Genomic DNA, 17,222 nt, shown 5'->3' with positions numbered 1-17,222 from the left:
ATCGGTTGCAGAGCTCACTGCCTGCTGAAGGCCTTATTGCCCTCCTCCTATTGTGGGTCCTTATCCCAAGCAAGGGATTTGCCCTGTTTCTAGACTGACTTCTCCTAAAGTGCAGGAGGGCTCAAATGGAGTTGTAGACATGTAACCTCCCAAGAAACTGGCCAGAAAAAACTGCAGTGCTGACCCCTACTTCAGGTGGCTATTAGCTGGGCCTAGTGAGGGAGGGTGTGAGAACCTGTTGTTCTAGGGTAACTGTCTGTTTTTATACAGCTATGTTGTCATACTTCTCCTTTAAAGCACCTATCACTGCTGCAATTAAATGATTTTTATTATATGTGCCTGTGTAAAATTAATTGTTAAAGTCTCTCTCTTCCACTGAATTTTGGGTATCTGAAGGCAGGACTGTTTCTGTTTTGTTCATTATTACAACTTCAGATCCTAGAAGAGGGCTTGTCCACGGTAGGATGCAATATACATTTGTTGAGTAAATGAATCTGAGATATTTTATTACGAATTTCAATTCCGTTTGGAGGCCACAGACTATATTGGGTAAGGACATGTGTTTGAATTCTGGTTTCACAGCTTCGTGACTTTGGGCAAATTGTTGAAACTGCTTTTATTAGTTTCCTGGTGTTGCTGTAGCAAATTACTACAAACTCGGTGGCTTAAAACAACAGAAATTTATTTTGACCCAATTCTGGAGGCTACAGTCCAAGAGCAGGCAGAACCCTGCTCCCTCTGGGGACTCTAGGCAAGAATCCATTCCCTGCCTCTTCCACTTTCTGGGGGCTGCCCTGGCATTGCTGGGCTTGTGGCTCCATCACTCCTGTCTCTGTTTCCATCTTCACATCACTGGCTCCTCTGTGGGCCTGTATGAAATCTCCCTCTGCCACTATCTTCTAAGGATACCTGTAGACAGTTAGGGTCCACCCGGATATGTAGGGTGATCTCATCTCAAGATCCTTACCGTCATTTAATCACACGTGCAAACAACCTTTTTCTAAATAAGATAAAGTTCACAGGATCTGGGGATTAGGACACGGACAGCCCATTACATTTGTCTAAGGCTTGGTCTTTTCATCCATAAAATAGATGTACTATCTCTTAGAATTGTTATGAGGATTAAATACAACAACGCATGTAAATCACTTTATGTGTTCATGGCACATTAAAAAACTCTCAATAGTTGGCAACTGGTAATAGCTGATATCACTTCATAAGGTAGGAAAGTATTACTCCTCATGGCCGCATAAAAAAAGTGATGGAGTTACACCAACTCATTCAGACATTTTCAGAATGGGACCTAGCTCAGCCCTCTTACCTATGTCATTACATTCATATTCATGACAACCCTGGCAGATGAAAAAAAAACAAAAAAAAAACCCCAAAAAAGTAAAGCTCAATTTTTGAGAACCGGAGTTAGCCACAGTGCTCAAATATAAACCAAGGACTCCAACCCCCGTTCTTTTTTCTATATTACCTCAGAAAATTAAGGACAGAAATGAAGAAAGTTCCAACCATCTGTACCTGGATAAATCACTTGTTAGAACACCATGGTAAGACTACAGGGTAGATTAGCCTAGAACTCTGTAATAGTGGCTCTCAAACTTTGCTGCACATTAGAATCACCTAGAGAGCTTTTAAAGCCCTCAAATCCCAGATTGTATAGAAGAACAGTGAAATGAGAATGGGGGGGCGGCGTGGAATGGGGAATAGACCCAGGCATTAGTAATTTTTAAAACTCCACAGGTGATTCCAATCACAGCTGAGGTTAAGACCTACTGCTCTATCAGTGGGTCTCAAACTTGGGTGAGAATCAGAATCATCTGGGAAGTCAGTAAAAATACAGAGGCTTAGAGTCTAGTCTGCTTCAACGAGCCTGGGTCTCTTCAGGTGATTCTGAGACCAGCAGTGTTAGAGGACTGTGACTCTAAAGTACCTTTCAACTCTGATGTTCTGATTTTTACCACTCACTCATTTATTTATTTATTCAAATACCTGTTACTAGAGCTACAGGGATGCAGAAAAAAGACCTAATTCTTGATCTCAAGACGTTCTCAGCCTGGCAAGCTGTTCCCGTGGCTCTCAAAGCACTCTCCACAGTGCCCTTCCAGGTTGACCCTCCTGCTAGAGTGGGTGAGCCGTGAGGGCTTTGCTTGACATGAAGAAGATGCTTAATGCATATTTCTTGCAAGAGAGAAGAAAAAGGGGAGAGAGAAAGAAAATATACACAGAAATCAGCATCCCCTAGCAGTGTGGTGGGCAGAACCACTTCCTCCACAGAGTAAGATGTGATTTCCTATAGGGGCAGGTGGGGTCAGGAAAGGTTTCCTCCAAGTGATCAATCTGTACAGGGCCTTTAAGGATGACAAAAGGGTGGGGAGGGTACTCTCATCATAGCAAACAGCAGAGTTTGCAGAGCGGCCTGAAATAGGATGGGGAACAATGAGCAGCTGGTTCTCGTGCACAGCAAGCAAGAGTGGAGGGGGCAGAGTGGTGGACGCTAAGGCAGGAGCCAGAGGGCACTTGGTATAATCTCTTCTCCCTTCCTTGTCAAGAGGCCTCTATGTCCAAAAGTCCCTGTGAGTCTTTGAGCAAGGGTTGACCAGAGCCATAGGCCCAGTACTACAAAGACCTCCTATAATCCCTGTGAGCAGGACTTTAGTCCACAAGTTTCTAGAAGCACCTTGAGGCCAAACTCCAAAGCCATTTCTGAAGTGGGTACTCAGGGAGGTTCTCTCGGCAGGCAGGTTTAAATCGAAACTAAGATACCAGGCAAGGACAAAGCTTGCCTGGGAGCATCGAGAAATGCCCTTTCTGCTGCTTCCTGATTATTTATGAGTCCAAGATTGTGCCTTGTTTTGCCAGGAATTAGTGAAGATGGTACCAAGGGAGTAAGGAATCTGAGACCCATGATGGGAGGTAGATAAATCTCTATCCTGATTCTAAATGGTAAAAACAGGAGCGTAAACATTTCTAAGCTTGTTCGATTGCCCCTCTGTCTCAACTGGGTGGTGCCTGCCGGGAAGGGGGAGCTCTGTGCTCCCCACTCAGCTAAGCTTGGCCATTTGCAGAACACCCTTGGGCCCCAGGCCTCTACGCTGAAGGCCCCACTGACAGCAGCACACAGGGGAGGGGAGGGAGGGCTGCTGGGAGGGACTGGTGGTACCAAGAGCTGGAGCTAGAGCTGGAATGATGGGCTGGATGGAGTACTGAGTGGGGAGGCTGACCCTCTCTGCCCCAGTGGTGGTGCCCAATGGCCAACTCCTCCCCTTGGAGCAGGCTTTGAAGGATCAAGATTGACCATAAAGGTTCGTTTCCCCTCCATTTTATGACAAAATTGTGTAGTTCTCATCTTGGCGGTTCCCTTCCCTAAAGTGAATGGACTTGTCAGGTAAAGAGGATTAACAAGAGTGCTGGAGAGAGCAGCTTGGTTGAAGAGAAAATGATTTCCATGTCACGTGCTTCCACGCTGGGTTCCAGGCAAAGGGACTGAAAACTTGTTGTGAGTTAGTGAGGGATAAAGTGGACACAGCAGAGCTGGCAAGAAGCTTCCCCGCTTTCTTATCAAGAAGGGATTTTTCTCACTGCTTCCAGGCCTAGACCAGATTTTTTTCTTTCTTTTTAAAATCACTATAAAGGAAAAGGAAACTAACTTTGGATGATCAGGAAAAGCTTCTCTGAGGAGATGACCATTACATCAAGATCTGAAGGAGGGGAAAAGCAAGAGAAGGGGATTCTGGGTAGTGCCCTTGGTCAGGAAAGCACTTGGCTTGCTAGAGGCACATAAAGGAAGCCAGTGTGGCTGGTGGAGCATAGCCAGCAGGAAAGAATAGTGCAAGGTGAAGTCTGAGAGACAGAGGCAACACTGGATCATCAGGGCCCTGTTTGAATATACCCAACTACTGCCCCAAAGCTGGGGTTTCCTGACTTGTTCTGGGGTCCCATTGCTGTCATTTATGTAACCATTATCGAAGTATAAACCTTCTGTGCTTTGGACTTCTAACCTACAAAGTTTTTCTCCAAAGGAGGGAGATTACTTGAGATATTGCCTTTCTCTGAGAGTTAATGATCAGCTTAGAATCAATAATGCTTATCCCTTACACATAAAGTACTTGATATATTTTTAAGCATCACACACACACAAAAAATCAGTTTTCAAAAAATTTCTTTCAATAAAAAGCAGTTCCTAGAATGTTAAACCTCGCATAGATATGAGAACATGGCCTCATGTTGCAAGTAGGAAACACAGGTTAGATTTACCTGAAGTTCTAGCTGTTGTTTCATTAGAGAAGTACCTTTGAATAGAATTATAATGCAAGCGACATGTGTAATTTTTAATTGTTTAGTAGCCACATTAAAAGGATCAAGTAAAATTAATTTTAATAATATATTTCACTTAATTCAATATATGAAAAATTATCTTTTAACATATAATCAATATAAAAATTACTAATAAGATATTTTAAATCCTTTTTCAATAGAATAAGCCATTGAAATCTGGTTTGGGTTTTACAGTCACACTAATCTCATTTTGGACTGGCCACATTTTAAGTACTCAACAGCTACAGGTGGCTACCATAATGGACCTGCAGCACTGAAGCCTCACAGAACAAGAATCGATAACTCCCTTTTTACAGATGAGAACACTGAGGCCCAGAGCTTAAATGACAGGTCACTGACCTGGTTGTGCACTTGAGCTGGGACTAGAATCTAGGTTCTTTGTCAAGTGCTCATTCACTGGATCATACTACCCTCCCCTTGGGAATAAGAAGGGGTGGGGGTAAGAGAATTACCTGAAATGAGCAACTATCTGTTCTAGAGACTGTGGTGGGACTTTAGACTCTATTTTATGCTTTGGAGTGATACCACTTCTCCCATTTTCCATATAAGGTTACAGAGGCTCCAAGTGCTTTTGCGATTAATAGTGGCAGTATGATATCAGTCCTTTAAAGAAAATGATGCTATCAATATTAAGAAGACATTGCAGAAGGCCAAAGGCTGCTGAACTCGGGCTGTTTCAAACACCACAAAACTACCCCCAGCAATTCCCCCAGAAATTCCTCCAACCAGCTACCAGTCCCAGGAGGACTACTCTTTAGCTTGCCAAGTACCAAGTCTCCTGATCTAGTCCATCCCCCTCTTACCCCTACACCCACTGTCCCTGCTCCTGATACATACTATTAGGAGTACAAAGAAAGGACTCAGCTGTCCCATGAGGACTAGCTGTGAACCAAGCTCCAAGGTATAGACCAGTCAATGCTATTTAAATAGCCTCTTTATGTACCAAAGACAAATCAAGTAATGGGGGGGGGGGGGACAAGAGGAAGCAACCACTCCTGAACTAGAAAACCTGGTCACAACCCTTGATGGTGAGCTAAGGGGTAGAGGCCAGCACGTATCTGTCTATTGCGACCATGCAAGCAGCTGTCCTAGGGCACAGCACAAATGCAACCCACAGATGTGTTTGTTGGCCAGGAAAACAATCTTAGTGATAGAGATGAAGGCCTCTGCTCCACAGGTGAGCAAAAGGAAGCTCAGAGTCATAGTAACTCCAGAGTTTATGCTCATAAGAACCTTGCTACACGCTTCCCTACCATATGTAAAGCTCTGAGCTGGTAGAGAAAGCCAGCTCTTAGAAAAGCAGAGCAGGACGAAAATACCCCCAAATCTAGCCTGTCAGCACAGAGAACTGTTTGCAGTTGGAATGAGGCCTCAGTATTTTTTTAAGTTGTAGGCTCCCTCCCTTTCTGCTACCTACGGGTGCAATTTCCAGTGCTTTCTCCAAAAGAAACATTTGGCTTTCTATAGAGAACCTCTGAGACCTCATGTGACTGAAAATGGAAGAGGGGGAAAGAGGCCCTCATCATGCCCCACCCCGAAACCTCCACAGGGAAGCTGAGGTTGGGCCCCTGTAGATCGATTTATTTTAGAAGGCTCTTGCTTCTGAAGCATTTGTTTCAGAAATTACCCCCATGCCCTGTCAATAGTAGCTTTCAACGGCTCTTCCCGGGTGGCCTTGTCTCTTTTAAATTTCATTTCCTGTTGGAAAGGATAAACAGGTAACTGTTTAATGCCACTGACTGGACTCATTTAACAGAAAACCAGCACCAGCGTGAGGCTGGGGAGCCAGAATGGGATTGATGGGTGGAACAGAGCAGGTCGGTGAAGAGAAAGGCATTAAAGAATACCAAGTGACGGACTTTTATTTTACTGTTTCTCCATGTGAGGGAAATGGTCCCACTGGAGGAGGGATGTGAATGCAGGGGAGACAGTGCAGTCAACTGCCATGTTGGACATGGATCCCTGGACTTGGTGTGGAGGCCTTGGTGGGAATCCTGGCACCGCCACTCACCAGCTATGCCCTTCCTTTAACCCTCATGAGCCGAGTCCTTTAACCCTCATGAGCCGAGTCCTTTAACCCTCATGAGCCTCAGCTGCCTATCTGTTCTGCTGCCCACGGTGGTGCGAATTCAAATGATGCCTTCACATGCTCAGCAGGTGCCTCACACCTAGCAGGAATTCACACTAGTTGGCACAGATGGCATTGGAACCCCTACCATTTAACACGTTTTCCACTACACACCAGGCACTTGGTTGGGCAATAAGAGCTGCCAATGGATAAGAGACCTGACTTTAAAGAGACGGGCACAGAATCGATGATGTCAATACAGTCTGGTAAGGATTCTGAGCAAGACAGACATGGGGTCATATGGTACCCCACATATTAAATGTTTCGGGGCACTGTGGATGGCATGGTCAATGGGGTTGATGAAAGGATTCGTAATTATCTGCCTCTCCCTCTAGAATGCAAGGTCCACCAAAACGGGAACCCTGGTGGTCTTATTCAGCACTATGCCCATTAGAAGCACTGCGGGGAGAAGGGGGTGAGGCAATGGTTAAGGTGATGCTTAAATAAAGGAGTCAGCCAAGTGAAGAATAAGGTTAAGGACAATACAATCAAAAGGAACTGTAGGAACAAAGGCAGAGAGACTGGAAGTATAGAAGGATATACTTAGGGAATTAGAGAGGCAGGTTGTTGAAACAAAGAGTACAAAGTATGGAGTGTAGGGGTGAGGTGAGAGGACCTGGCAAGGGTAAGACCATAGAGAACCTTGTTTACCAAACTAAATATGGTGCTGGTGTGGGTGAACAGCCATGTGGGGGAGGCCAGAGTGGGTGGCTGCTGACATGGGCTGATTTAACAGGATCTGAAACATTCACTCCAACCCTAATATACGCTTTCCTTACAAGCCTGCCAAAATACCAATGATTTTTTTTTTTAACTACCAAGCCCAAAGTAATAACTGTATTAACCAAAAACAGCTGTTACTTCTTAACTGATTAGTTTATCAGATTTGTTAGCCAGATCAATTTTCACAACCACCATGTGAGGTAGGTACTGTTATTATCTCATCTTACAAATGAGAAGACCAAAGCACTGAGAGGTGGAGTGGCTTGCCCAAAGTCACACAGCATGCAGGTAGCAGAGTCAGGATTCAAACTTAGTCACCTTGGCTCCAGGGTCCATTCTCTGAACTACCATATTATCTTCAATCTGTCTTCTAGTTCGCCATTTCTCTCTTCAGCTGAGTGCAGCCACCGTTTAACCTACTTGATGAATTTTTAATTTCTATAATTCTATTTTTCAATTATAGAATTTCTATTTAGTTCTTGTAAAATGTCTACTTTTTGGTCATATTATCCTGTACTTGGCCTATGGTTTCTATTTCCTCTTTCACCAGGAAACATTTTAAACATATCTACTCTCTCAAATTGGTCTATTGCTTTTAGTTCCTAAGATATGAACTTCTCCATGTGTTTTGTCTGACTCTCACTAATGGTGGCTTTTTTTCCCTCTCTTGAACACACTATAATATTTAAAATTACTTAACATCAGGAGTTCTGTTGTTTTGTGGTTTTGAGTTTTTAAATTTTGTTTTTGGTGGGAGACCCATACGTGCTGGGCTGTTGAGACGTTTTTTGACGATGATTTTTGGCTTTAGGCTGTCCCCTGTCAGGATCTCATAGTTTAATCAATTCCAGACCAAGTTTTTACATTATCTTTTTGGTTTGTGAACTAGTATACCAACCCCATACCCATGGAGAACACAGGTTGGGGTTTTGATTTCTTGTGGGTGATCCCAGTGGCCCAGGGTGGTTGATAGACTTCCATACCAGATCCTTGGCAGAATTTTCCTTATTTCATGCTCAGGTCTGTCATTCCTCATTGACAGCCTTGGAAAGGAGTTTGTTTCCTATGGCCTCAGCTCTCATCCCTATAGGATTCTGAAACTCCAGCCCCTAAGAACCATACATACTTCCCATGTTTTCATAGGACCTTTTGTTTCATTCCTTCCTGCTGAACACTGCTTGTTCTTCAATTCGGGCACCTGGAGATTTCTCCTTTCTGCATACCAGACTGGTGATGGATTTTTTTTTCCCTTGTGTATTTACACTAGCATCTCTCTGTGATTGGGAGGAATGTCCCTTGACAACTCAATCTGACCAGAAAGTTTTTCTTATGCCTTTAGATATCAGTCCTTCTCTCTTGGCTCTGAGTTCAAGGAGGACAGAGACCCTGGTCTGACTCATCTTTTTTTGTTTTGTTTTCTCGGCTGCGTTGGGTCTTCATTGCTGCACGCGGGCTTTCTCTCTAGTTGCGGCGAGCAGGGGTTACGCTTGGTTGCGGTGCGTGGGCTTCTCATTGTGGTGGCTTTTCTTGTTGCGGAGCATGGGCTCTAGGCGCGTGGGCTTCAATAGTTGTGGCATGTGGGCTCAGTAGTTGTAGCTTATGGGCTTAGTTGCTCTGCGGCATGTGGGATCTTCCCGGACCAGGGCTTGAACCCGTGTCCCCTGCATTAGCAGGTGGATTACCACTGCGCCACCAGGGAAGTCCCTGATTCATCCTTTGATCCTGAGTCTTCAGACTGTGCCCAGATCAGAGTCGGAAGCAATAAAGAATTGATCAAAATGAGTGAATAAATGAATCAATCAGCTTTCGCTTTCATTCTAAGTGGGAAGTAAAGACCACATACTAATTACCTTCTAGAGAAAGAAGACACCAAGAACCCCTGGAAAGCCATCCATGCTCTCTGGAAGGCCATGCTAAACAATCAAAGGAGTTTCGGGACTGCCTTAGTTCCACCCTTTGGCCAGTAGGTTCCACCCTTTGGCCAGTAGGTTCTACTACTTGACACTACTTTCTTGAAGGGCAACAGCTGCTAATTGCAGTGCTGGTCTGCTAGAAATTCAAAGTCTGGCAGGCTAGGTAGTTGACTGGTGGCTCTGCTGCCTTTTCAGCACATACTGATGTCCTTCTAGAGCCGTAACTGGAACTTGATCAGTAACAGGTAGTGTGCAATGATGTATTTTTTTCTGTTGGTGCTATAAGGAGCTTGCCAAGTAAGTTCACATACTTGAAAGCCCCTGGCACACTGCATGGCACAGAATAAGCACTGCTTTAACATTTAGTATGCTTTATTTCTTCTTTTCCGTTAAAAAAAAAAATCCACAAATATCTGTTGAGAAACTACTGCCTCCGCAGCATTGTGCTTGGTGCTGGAGATGCAGAGGCATAACGTGCAGTCCCTGTTTTAATCCTTAATTAGAAAAAGAATGTCCAGATCAAATTTGATAACAAATGATCCTAAATGTCCTTTGATTTAAGGTGAAAAGACATCTCACCTCATCCCGCCACCCTAAAATGCCTGAAGAGCATAACCAACAAAGTAGATCTTCCCATTCCTGTTTTATAAAGTAACATTCTCATTCCTCTGAGAGGAAATCTAACTCCCAGTGAATACACGAGCAGACAAAAGACAGCGGATCATAAAAGGCAATTTTTGACAATGATTTTTGAGCTCCTTTTATCACTATAATCCCAGAACCTAAAATCATGCCTGAACTAAAGTAGAAACTCAGTAAGATTGTTGAAGGTATCTGTATATATATATATATGGATGTGGCCCATCCATCTATATGACTACAGTGTGACTCACCTGTCATTCCATACATATTTATTGAGGATTTCCTATGAATGAGAGTCTCTACTAGATTTTTTAATAGAGACAGGAAAAAAAAAAAAAAAGAACAAAATAGATATCCTACCTACAAGGAACTTCCAGGTTTAAGGGTGAGATAGACAAGTATGTAAATCACCATGATATAACATAGAAAATGCTAAGAGAAGAACAGAGAAAAAGACTATGGGGGTTCCAAATACAGAAAGGCCACTTCCTGCTGAGGGATTAGATAAGACTGTGGCTAATATAGACTATATGCTCAGACTTAAAGGAGAAGTAATTTGTTGCCCTGTAGAGGGGAGAGAATGGAGACTGGCAAGGAAGGAAGGGCAGTTCAGATGGAAAGAACAGCTAAGAGAAAAGTAGAGAAGCAAAAAAGCACAGGACATATAAGATGAAATAGAAATCGGGCTGGAAATGCATAAAAGGGCATAAAGGGGACTAAAGAGAAATAAGCCTGAAGGGTAGGATGAGCCAATTTCAGGGATTCTGAATGTGTCCTGATTTATCTTCCAGGACATAGGATCTCTACAGAGTAGCCAGTGCTTAGCATACGGCAGGACTTAATTAATGCTACAACAGACTCATAGCAGGAACCTGTCCTCCACGTGCACACAGGAAGCTGCCATCTGTACACACAGGCAATTACAAACATTCCAAATACTCTGCCCTGAACCCTGCAAGCACATCAAATACTCACTGTAAAAGGTCACCCAGCAAACAGCTCTGATCAGTCCTGGCTCAGGCAGAATCAAATCCTCTAAATAAGATCCACTAGATGCAGTGTCAGGAAGGTCAGAAACTACCCTTTTCCACATCTTGAAGCATTTTTAGCATGTGGAACATTTTAGGGGAAGAAGGGAAAGGAAAGAGAGAGAGAGAGACAGAGAGAGACAGAGAGAGAGAGAGAGAGAGAGAGAGAGAGAGAGAGAGAGGAAAAAACAACAACAACAAACCTTTCCAGAAATAATAGAATTCCAAGTAATTAAATGTTAAATGATCACAGTAAGCAGGGAATTTATTTTGGCCCCCGCCTCCTTCTAGTGATCTAAAAAGCAGTTGATTTCAAAGACAGCCATGCCAGGAGTAAACCTGGCATTTCATGCCTCCCCTCTTCCACCTCCACCCCTACGTGTCCCCACTGTGTACCTCTGTCGAGCTCACTTGAAATGTTCCACGATGAGGTAGGCACTAAGTCAGCAGTGACTGACAACTCTGTTTCTGAAAAGACAAAGAAGGGAGGGGAAAAAGACGAGGGCAATATTAAATATAGTAACATATGGGCTGTTAGAAGCATCACAGGAGATTTCCAAAGGCCCTGCCTTCCAAGAGAAACCACGCGGTCCCACAGCTTAGTAAACTTGAATGTCTGCTCTACTTGCCTGGCAGGGGTGCCTGCACCATAGAGGCCATCCAGACAAACACACTGGAGGCCAGATTCCAAGCTGTTTTTCTTTAAAGCACAGGCTTGAAAATTAAAATACAAATATTTCATTGACGAAAAACCAAACCTACAGAAATGACCAAATACCATCCAACACAAACTCTTCCTTTTCTTGTTAGAAGACAAGTCTTAGATTAATATAGTCAATAGTCTTCCCATGAAACATGAGAACAGCATCGTTCCTGCTGCTGGCTTCATTTGTGTTTGTGAATTGATAGCATTTCTATTAATAGAGAAATCGATTTCTCTATATTGAAACTTTAAGTCAAGACAAATGAAAGCTAAGTATTTGAATATGGAGAGTCATTCGTGGTAACCTAAATTCAAAGATAATTTTCAAAACCATTATAAATTAAAGCAAACGTGCAAATCAATAGTCTAAGGGACATGATACATTATTAAAATTTTAAAACTCTTCAGTGATATACTGTAATATACAAATGATGTCTTTGTTTTTGAAAATTTAACCCATGACACCATCCTACTAGCACATTCTAATAGGACTGCACTAACCAATTGTTAGGTTACACACATACACACACGCGCACACACACACACACACGCGCACACACACACTCACTGCATTACAGAACTTTAGTGCTAGGCAGGATCTCAGAGAGCCCAGAGCCTGGGTCGTTAGATCTGTGGCACCCATGCCATCACTTCCCCTTCCTTCAGACATCATTAGTCAATTATGGCCCTTTTTGCTTATTAAACCTGGGGTCTGCCTTACAGCCTTTTCAACACAGTACTCTAGGTAGTCACTGAAAATGGATCTGTGTCGGAATGCAAGATAAACTTTAGTAAGTGGAAGAACTGGATTCACATCCAGGTCCGCTTGACTCCACCAGGCACATACCTCCTGGCAGCCCATGCTGCCCAGTCCTCAAGTCTGTGAAACCTGACTTGTTTTTCACCTTACCTCTCTCTGGCTTCACCTTTTCACCTAGATAAGCACACTCTCTACATTTCCTTATTTACTGATGGGGACCGTCTGCCACGTGGCCATAGAAGCCACAACCCGTCAGCAGTGAGCTTTGCCGAGGACAGGATGTTTACCCACTGAGACCCTGCAGAGGCCACTTCTAGCTTGTCTACTGGGTCTCCAATCAACCTGCCACGTACAGCAGAGACAAAAGGTTGTTTGGTCTGTGCAGGCCTCCTTGGCTTGTCGCTTCCCCTGTTCAGGTGGGAAAAGAAAGCAGGTGGGAAAGAAAGTACACAAGCCACACGTACCCTTCCCACCCCAAACAGCCCCAGTCACCTGCTCCATCCTGAGCCGACAACAGCATAGACTCTTTTAAGGGGAACTGAAGTCAGATGGGCAGTATAGCAGGGACCTTACAGCACAGAGAATTCCAAACTATGAAGCCAAAAAGGAAAATCTGCCCAGGTAAGAAAAATGCTTAGCGCAAAACCACAGTGGAAGACAGTGCTTCTGTCATCAACCACTTGTCCTCGGAACGGGTATTTCATGCAGGTGATTTCACCAGGAAGTGCTAATTGTCTACGTTTTGGAGCCTTCCATGTGTGATTCCAACTGCAGCTCCACGCTGACCCCCATCCTGCTGCCACCCACTTTGGCTCTTTGAATAAAGGCCCCTTGTCGGCAGTATTTTGGATTGCTGTGGTTCCTCTTATAAAAAGGCTCATCAAGCACTCCAATACTCAGAACTTCGGGGAGCTTGGGAATAGAAGCATGGCAGCCACGGCAGCAATTCAGGCAAGGAAGCAAAGAGTGGGGAAGTGGTGGGATTAAGACAGATTTTGACAGCATTTACATTCAATATTTTCATAGCTTCATCTTACTGCTGCTCACAGCTAAATTGCCAGAAACATAGGTTTCACTTTACAGTGTTAATTTTATAGAAAGTTAGCTACATGTCACTTGGTTTTTCTAGCCTGAATTTGAATTGCTGATTGAATATAATTTGAGACTGATGACAAATGAATGGATTCTTGGCACTGCTAACAGTTGAAATTGTTCCCCATGTGTCCCTGGACACTAATTACCACTGGGTTCTTAGGCTACAGCAAAGATAATTTCAATTCACAAGCTCATTAAGTGATTGTGATGCTTCTGAGGAATTTTGTGTTCAGACTCCAGATCTATTCCTCGAGATAACCACATGTTCAGCTTTTCAGATAAAATGATAATAAAAACAGATAAAATAGATAAAATATCTTAAAATATGAATAATCTCCCTGAAAAATATTGTCTTCTGAGGCCACATGTTTTTGAAAGAAAGGCTGATTATTTAATGTGAAAAGTTTAATGTTAGTAGTTTAATGTAGCCCCTCACAAAAATGATGTTTAATAAGGTTCCCCCCTCACCTCCCGAAAAGCAGGCTGAATTTTAAGCAAGAAGAATTGAGCACATCTCAATTTGAGAGCCCTCGATTCCAGGGTCAGCAGCAGCTTTAGAGAGATGCGACCGCTAGTCTTGACCCTGCAGGATCTCCACTAATGGATTCAGCTCCTCTCTTATTTTCTTCACCGTGGCAAAAGGATGAGATATTTAATACCAGACTAGCAGCCTCTCTGTGTGTAAAATTTATTGTGGTAATGGCAAATTTGTATGTGCCAACTGGGAGACAGTAGAATATTTAATGGAAATACACACCTACATTAAGATACTAATTTCTGCCACTTACTAATTTTGTGATCAGGACCAAGTTACTTAACATCCTTTGACCACTATTTTCTCATCTGTAAAATGGGGACAATAAAAGCCATCTCACAGGAATGTGGTAAGGACTAAATCACATTATGGACCAAAAGGGTCCCGCACCAAAAGGGTGCCCAGCATAGAGTGGATACTCAAGATCTTTCATGCCTCCCCTTCTGTCTAGCAAGGCAAACGGGCATATGCCGTGTGGACATACTCCAGTTAGCAGCTATGTCACTGTCTAGGTTTGAAATGACGCATTTGCTGTGCTTTTAGAAAGACCCTGTTTTGCATGCCTTACTAATCCAAGCCAATCTTTTCATTTTGTGAGGTTTTCCTGAATCGGTCACCAGTTCTCTTAGAACATCAGTGTTTTTATGTGGTTTTATCCAATTTAAGCAAATCCAGCATGTTTGAGAAAACTCCAGCTCTTATCTTTCCTGACCTCCGCAGGAGGGCAAGACATTCTTCTCCCAAGTTGATCAATAGGAGCTATTATCTTTGCAGTTTCACTGATGAGTGACTTTTTGGCACTGATTCTGCAAACATAAGGTTTTGGTATTTAAGCCTGAACAGTGGGAGTGTCACTTGGAGGGAGGGGAAAAAATAATAAGCCTTGAATCCTCCTCATTGATAAAAGCCTGTGCTCTCCACGAGGATCACTGGTTTGTCTCAGCAGTTGGCAGGGAACAACTCCATGTTCACAGGATGCAGAGGCGCTTCCAGGAAGCCCCTGGCCATGCCACATCCCGTATTCTCATCCAGTAACAAGCTGAGGTTACACAGGCACAAACCAGCATTCTCACGAGACTGGTGGCCAGCCCAGTGGTCACAAAGGCCAAGGGTGAGGGACAAGTGGCTGCCCCAATGCCCTTCATGACCAGTGACACTGAGTCCTGCAGTGTTATATCTGAGTGGGCCGTAGAGGCCCAGGACTTATTTAGCAAACTATGTTGTTTGTTAGTGGGGTTTTTTTGCTGCTTGTGAGTCAAACTTTAATAACCACTGTGGGGCGTTTTCCCCACAGAGTTAACAAATTTATAACTTTTTAAAAAGGGGTGCATGTCTTAATGTGGCAATCGTATGTGGATCCTTCTCTCCTTAGATATAAAGTAGAAGTGTCATGTGGTGTTATATGCAGTATTTTAATTTCTTACAAGTTCAAGTAGCTCATGACTCAAACCTAAGGACTTCTGGAGGTGTCCTTATAGGGGACCTTGGAGGATCTGGGGGTACAGAGGACAAGGGGCCCAGGCTATAGCTCCTCCTTCAACAGGAACAACTCTACATTTCTCTGTGTTACATATTCAGGTGTCGTGGGAAAATGCGCCGACGCTTTAAACAAAAAAATTTTAAGCCTCTTATCTGGTACAGTCTCCTCATCTGACAGATGAAGAAAGTGAGGCCCACAGCAGTCAAGTGACTTGGCCAAAATCACAGTCCTAAGACAGAGCCAGGCCTTAGAGATGGCTTAGAAGTAAATGCATGCTTCAATAAAATAAATTTAAAAGAAAAGAAATAAATGCATGCTGCCTTCTCATTGCCCTTAATCTTCCTCTGTCTGTGCCCGTAAGAGATGATATGTCTCCTTAGAAGCTGAGTTCAGAGAGACGCACAGGGAATATCTAAACAGCTGGCGTGAGTCACACAAAAGGGGCACACTTTCTTCTGTGGTAAAAGAAGGTCTCTGCTCGTGATCATCTGGGGAAAGAGGGTGGGAAGGAGGCGAGGGTGCAATGGCTTCAAGTTCTCTGGTAGGCAGCGTTACTTTAGACACAAGGATCTCAGACTTGGTTCCTTCCTCTCCCCAGCGCCTCGGTGGAGGAGAAGCCCATAGCCAGGTACGACACCTTCACCAAAAGCACCTGTTTGGGAAAGTCAGAGCCTGCTCTCCTTAGAAGGGCAGGCAGGCCACATTCCCCAACAGCGCCAGGGGTTAGTCAGCCTGGGCATTGCTCTGGCCCTGGGTTCACAATCACCCCACATCTAGGGTCCTGAATGAGGGGGCCCCTCCACTCTGGGACTCAGTTTATTTACTGAGGAGAGGGAAGTGAGAGCCTCCCTTACCCGCTGTGGGAAAATCAGGAGTGGAGAATTACTATGCTCAGTGTCTACAACGACCTAATCCTCAGTGACCTCAGATTTGGATGTCTGATGTAATCTTCAAAATAAGTTTTCAGTACAATCACCAAGAAAGAAGACAGCACAGTCCTGCAACCTTAAACTGTTCAAATACCCAATCACACCACCTACACCGCACTATGAAATGATATCTTTTTATAAAACCTATAATGACTTCGTAAGTAGCACCATTACTGTTCATGTGACAAAGCCACTAATTTGTTGAAGAGAAATTTAAAATATACCAAAATTTGTGGTATTATTCATATTTTTATAGAGAGAGAATTGCAAAAAAAACAAAAACAAAAAACAAAATCTGTCCAGGTTTTCCCAATGTCTGAGAGGATAACACTCAGAGATCTTCTCAACAATTCCATAAGGTAGGTACCATTATTAACTCCATTCTAAGATTGGACAGCCTGAGGCAGAGCTATTAAGGCACTTGCCTACTCAGCTTGTTGGGGGGGGATGGGAATTATGGTCAAACCCAGGAGGTCTGACAGCAGAGCCAGTGTCTCCAATTGTGCCAAAATGGGAGTGGGAGAGAGGCAATGCCAAAAGACGTACCCACTGCTCTCCAGCTTAAGCCCCCTTCAGCCCCAGAGGACCCCAGTGAACCCTAAGTTCAGCAAAACATCGCTCGAGAACCAGTACCAGAGGCCACACTCCTCTCCCATCAATGCTTGGTTCCCTAATTCTAAAACCCCCAAAAGATGGTGAGAGACACAAAGGGAGGAGAGGAAATACTTCTTGAAACACACTTAAATGTCTTTTTTCCTTTGGAAATATTATTTCCTTCTTTAAATCTGTTGAATTAATATTACGGATCATACACAGTTCTTGTATTTAAAGGAATTATGTTACACAAAGCACCTAATGACACATATCTTCTTTAAAATGAATAGAAATATTCTTGAAAACTATCTTACTTAAAAGCCACCATAGTTGGGCTCCTTACCATGG

The 17,222-nt window shown here is 43.6% G+C and overlaps 1 protein-coding gene across 1 annotated transcript in view; it reads right to left on the bottom strand.

The window, feature by feature from the left end:
• The window catches only part of ROR1 (receptor tyrosine kinase like orphan receptor 1), a 405,106-nt gene that overhangs the window by 157,199 nt on the left and 230,685 nt on the right, over positions 1-17,222 (bottom strand). The window contains exon 2 of the mRNA XM_060005686.1: positions 11,175-11,246. Within this exon, the coding sequence (XP_059861669.1) occupies positions 11,175-11,246 (72 nt within the window). The remainder of the gene's footprint in view (positions 1-11,174; positions 11,247-17,222) is intronic.

The sequence above is a fragment of the Delphinus delphis genome, chromosome 1, assembly GCF_949987515.2.
Source record: "Delphinus delphis chromosome 1, mDelDel1.2, whole genome shotgun sequence".
NCBI classification, from domain to species: domain Eukaryota; kingdom Metazoa; phylum Chordata; class Mammalia; order Artiodactyla; family Delphinidae; genus Delphinus; species Delphinus delphis.
The sequence above is the reverse complement of the archived record's forward strand: the minus strand, read 5'-3'. Positions and strand labels throughout refer to the sequence as shown.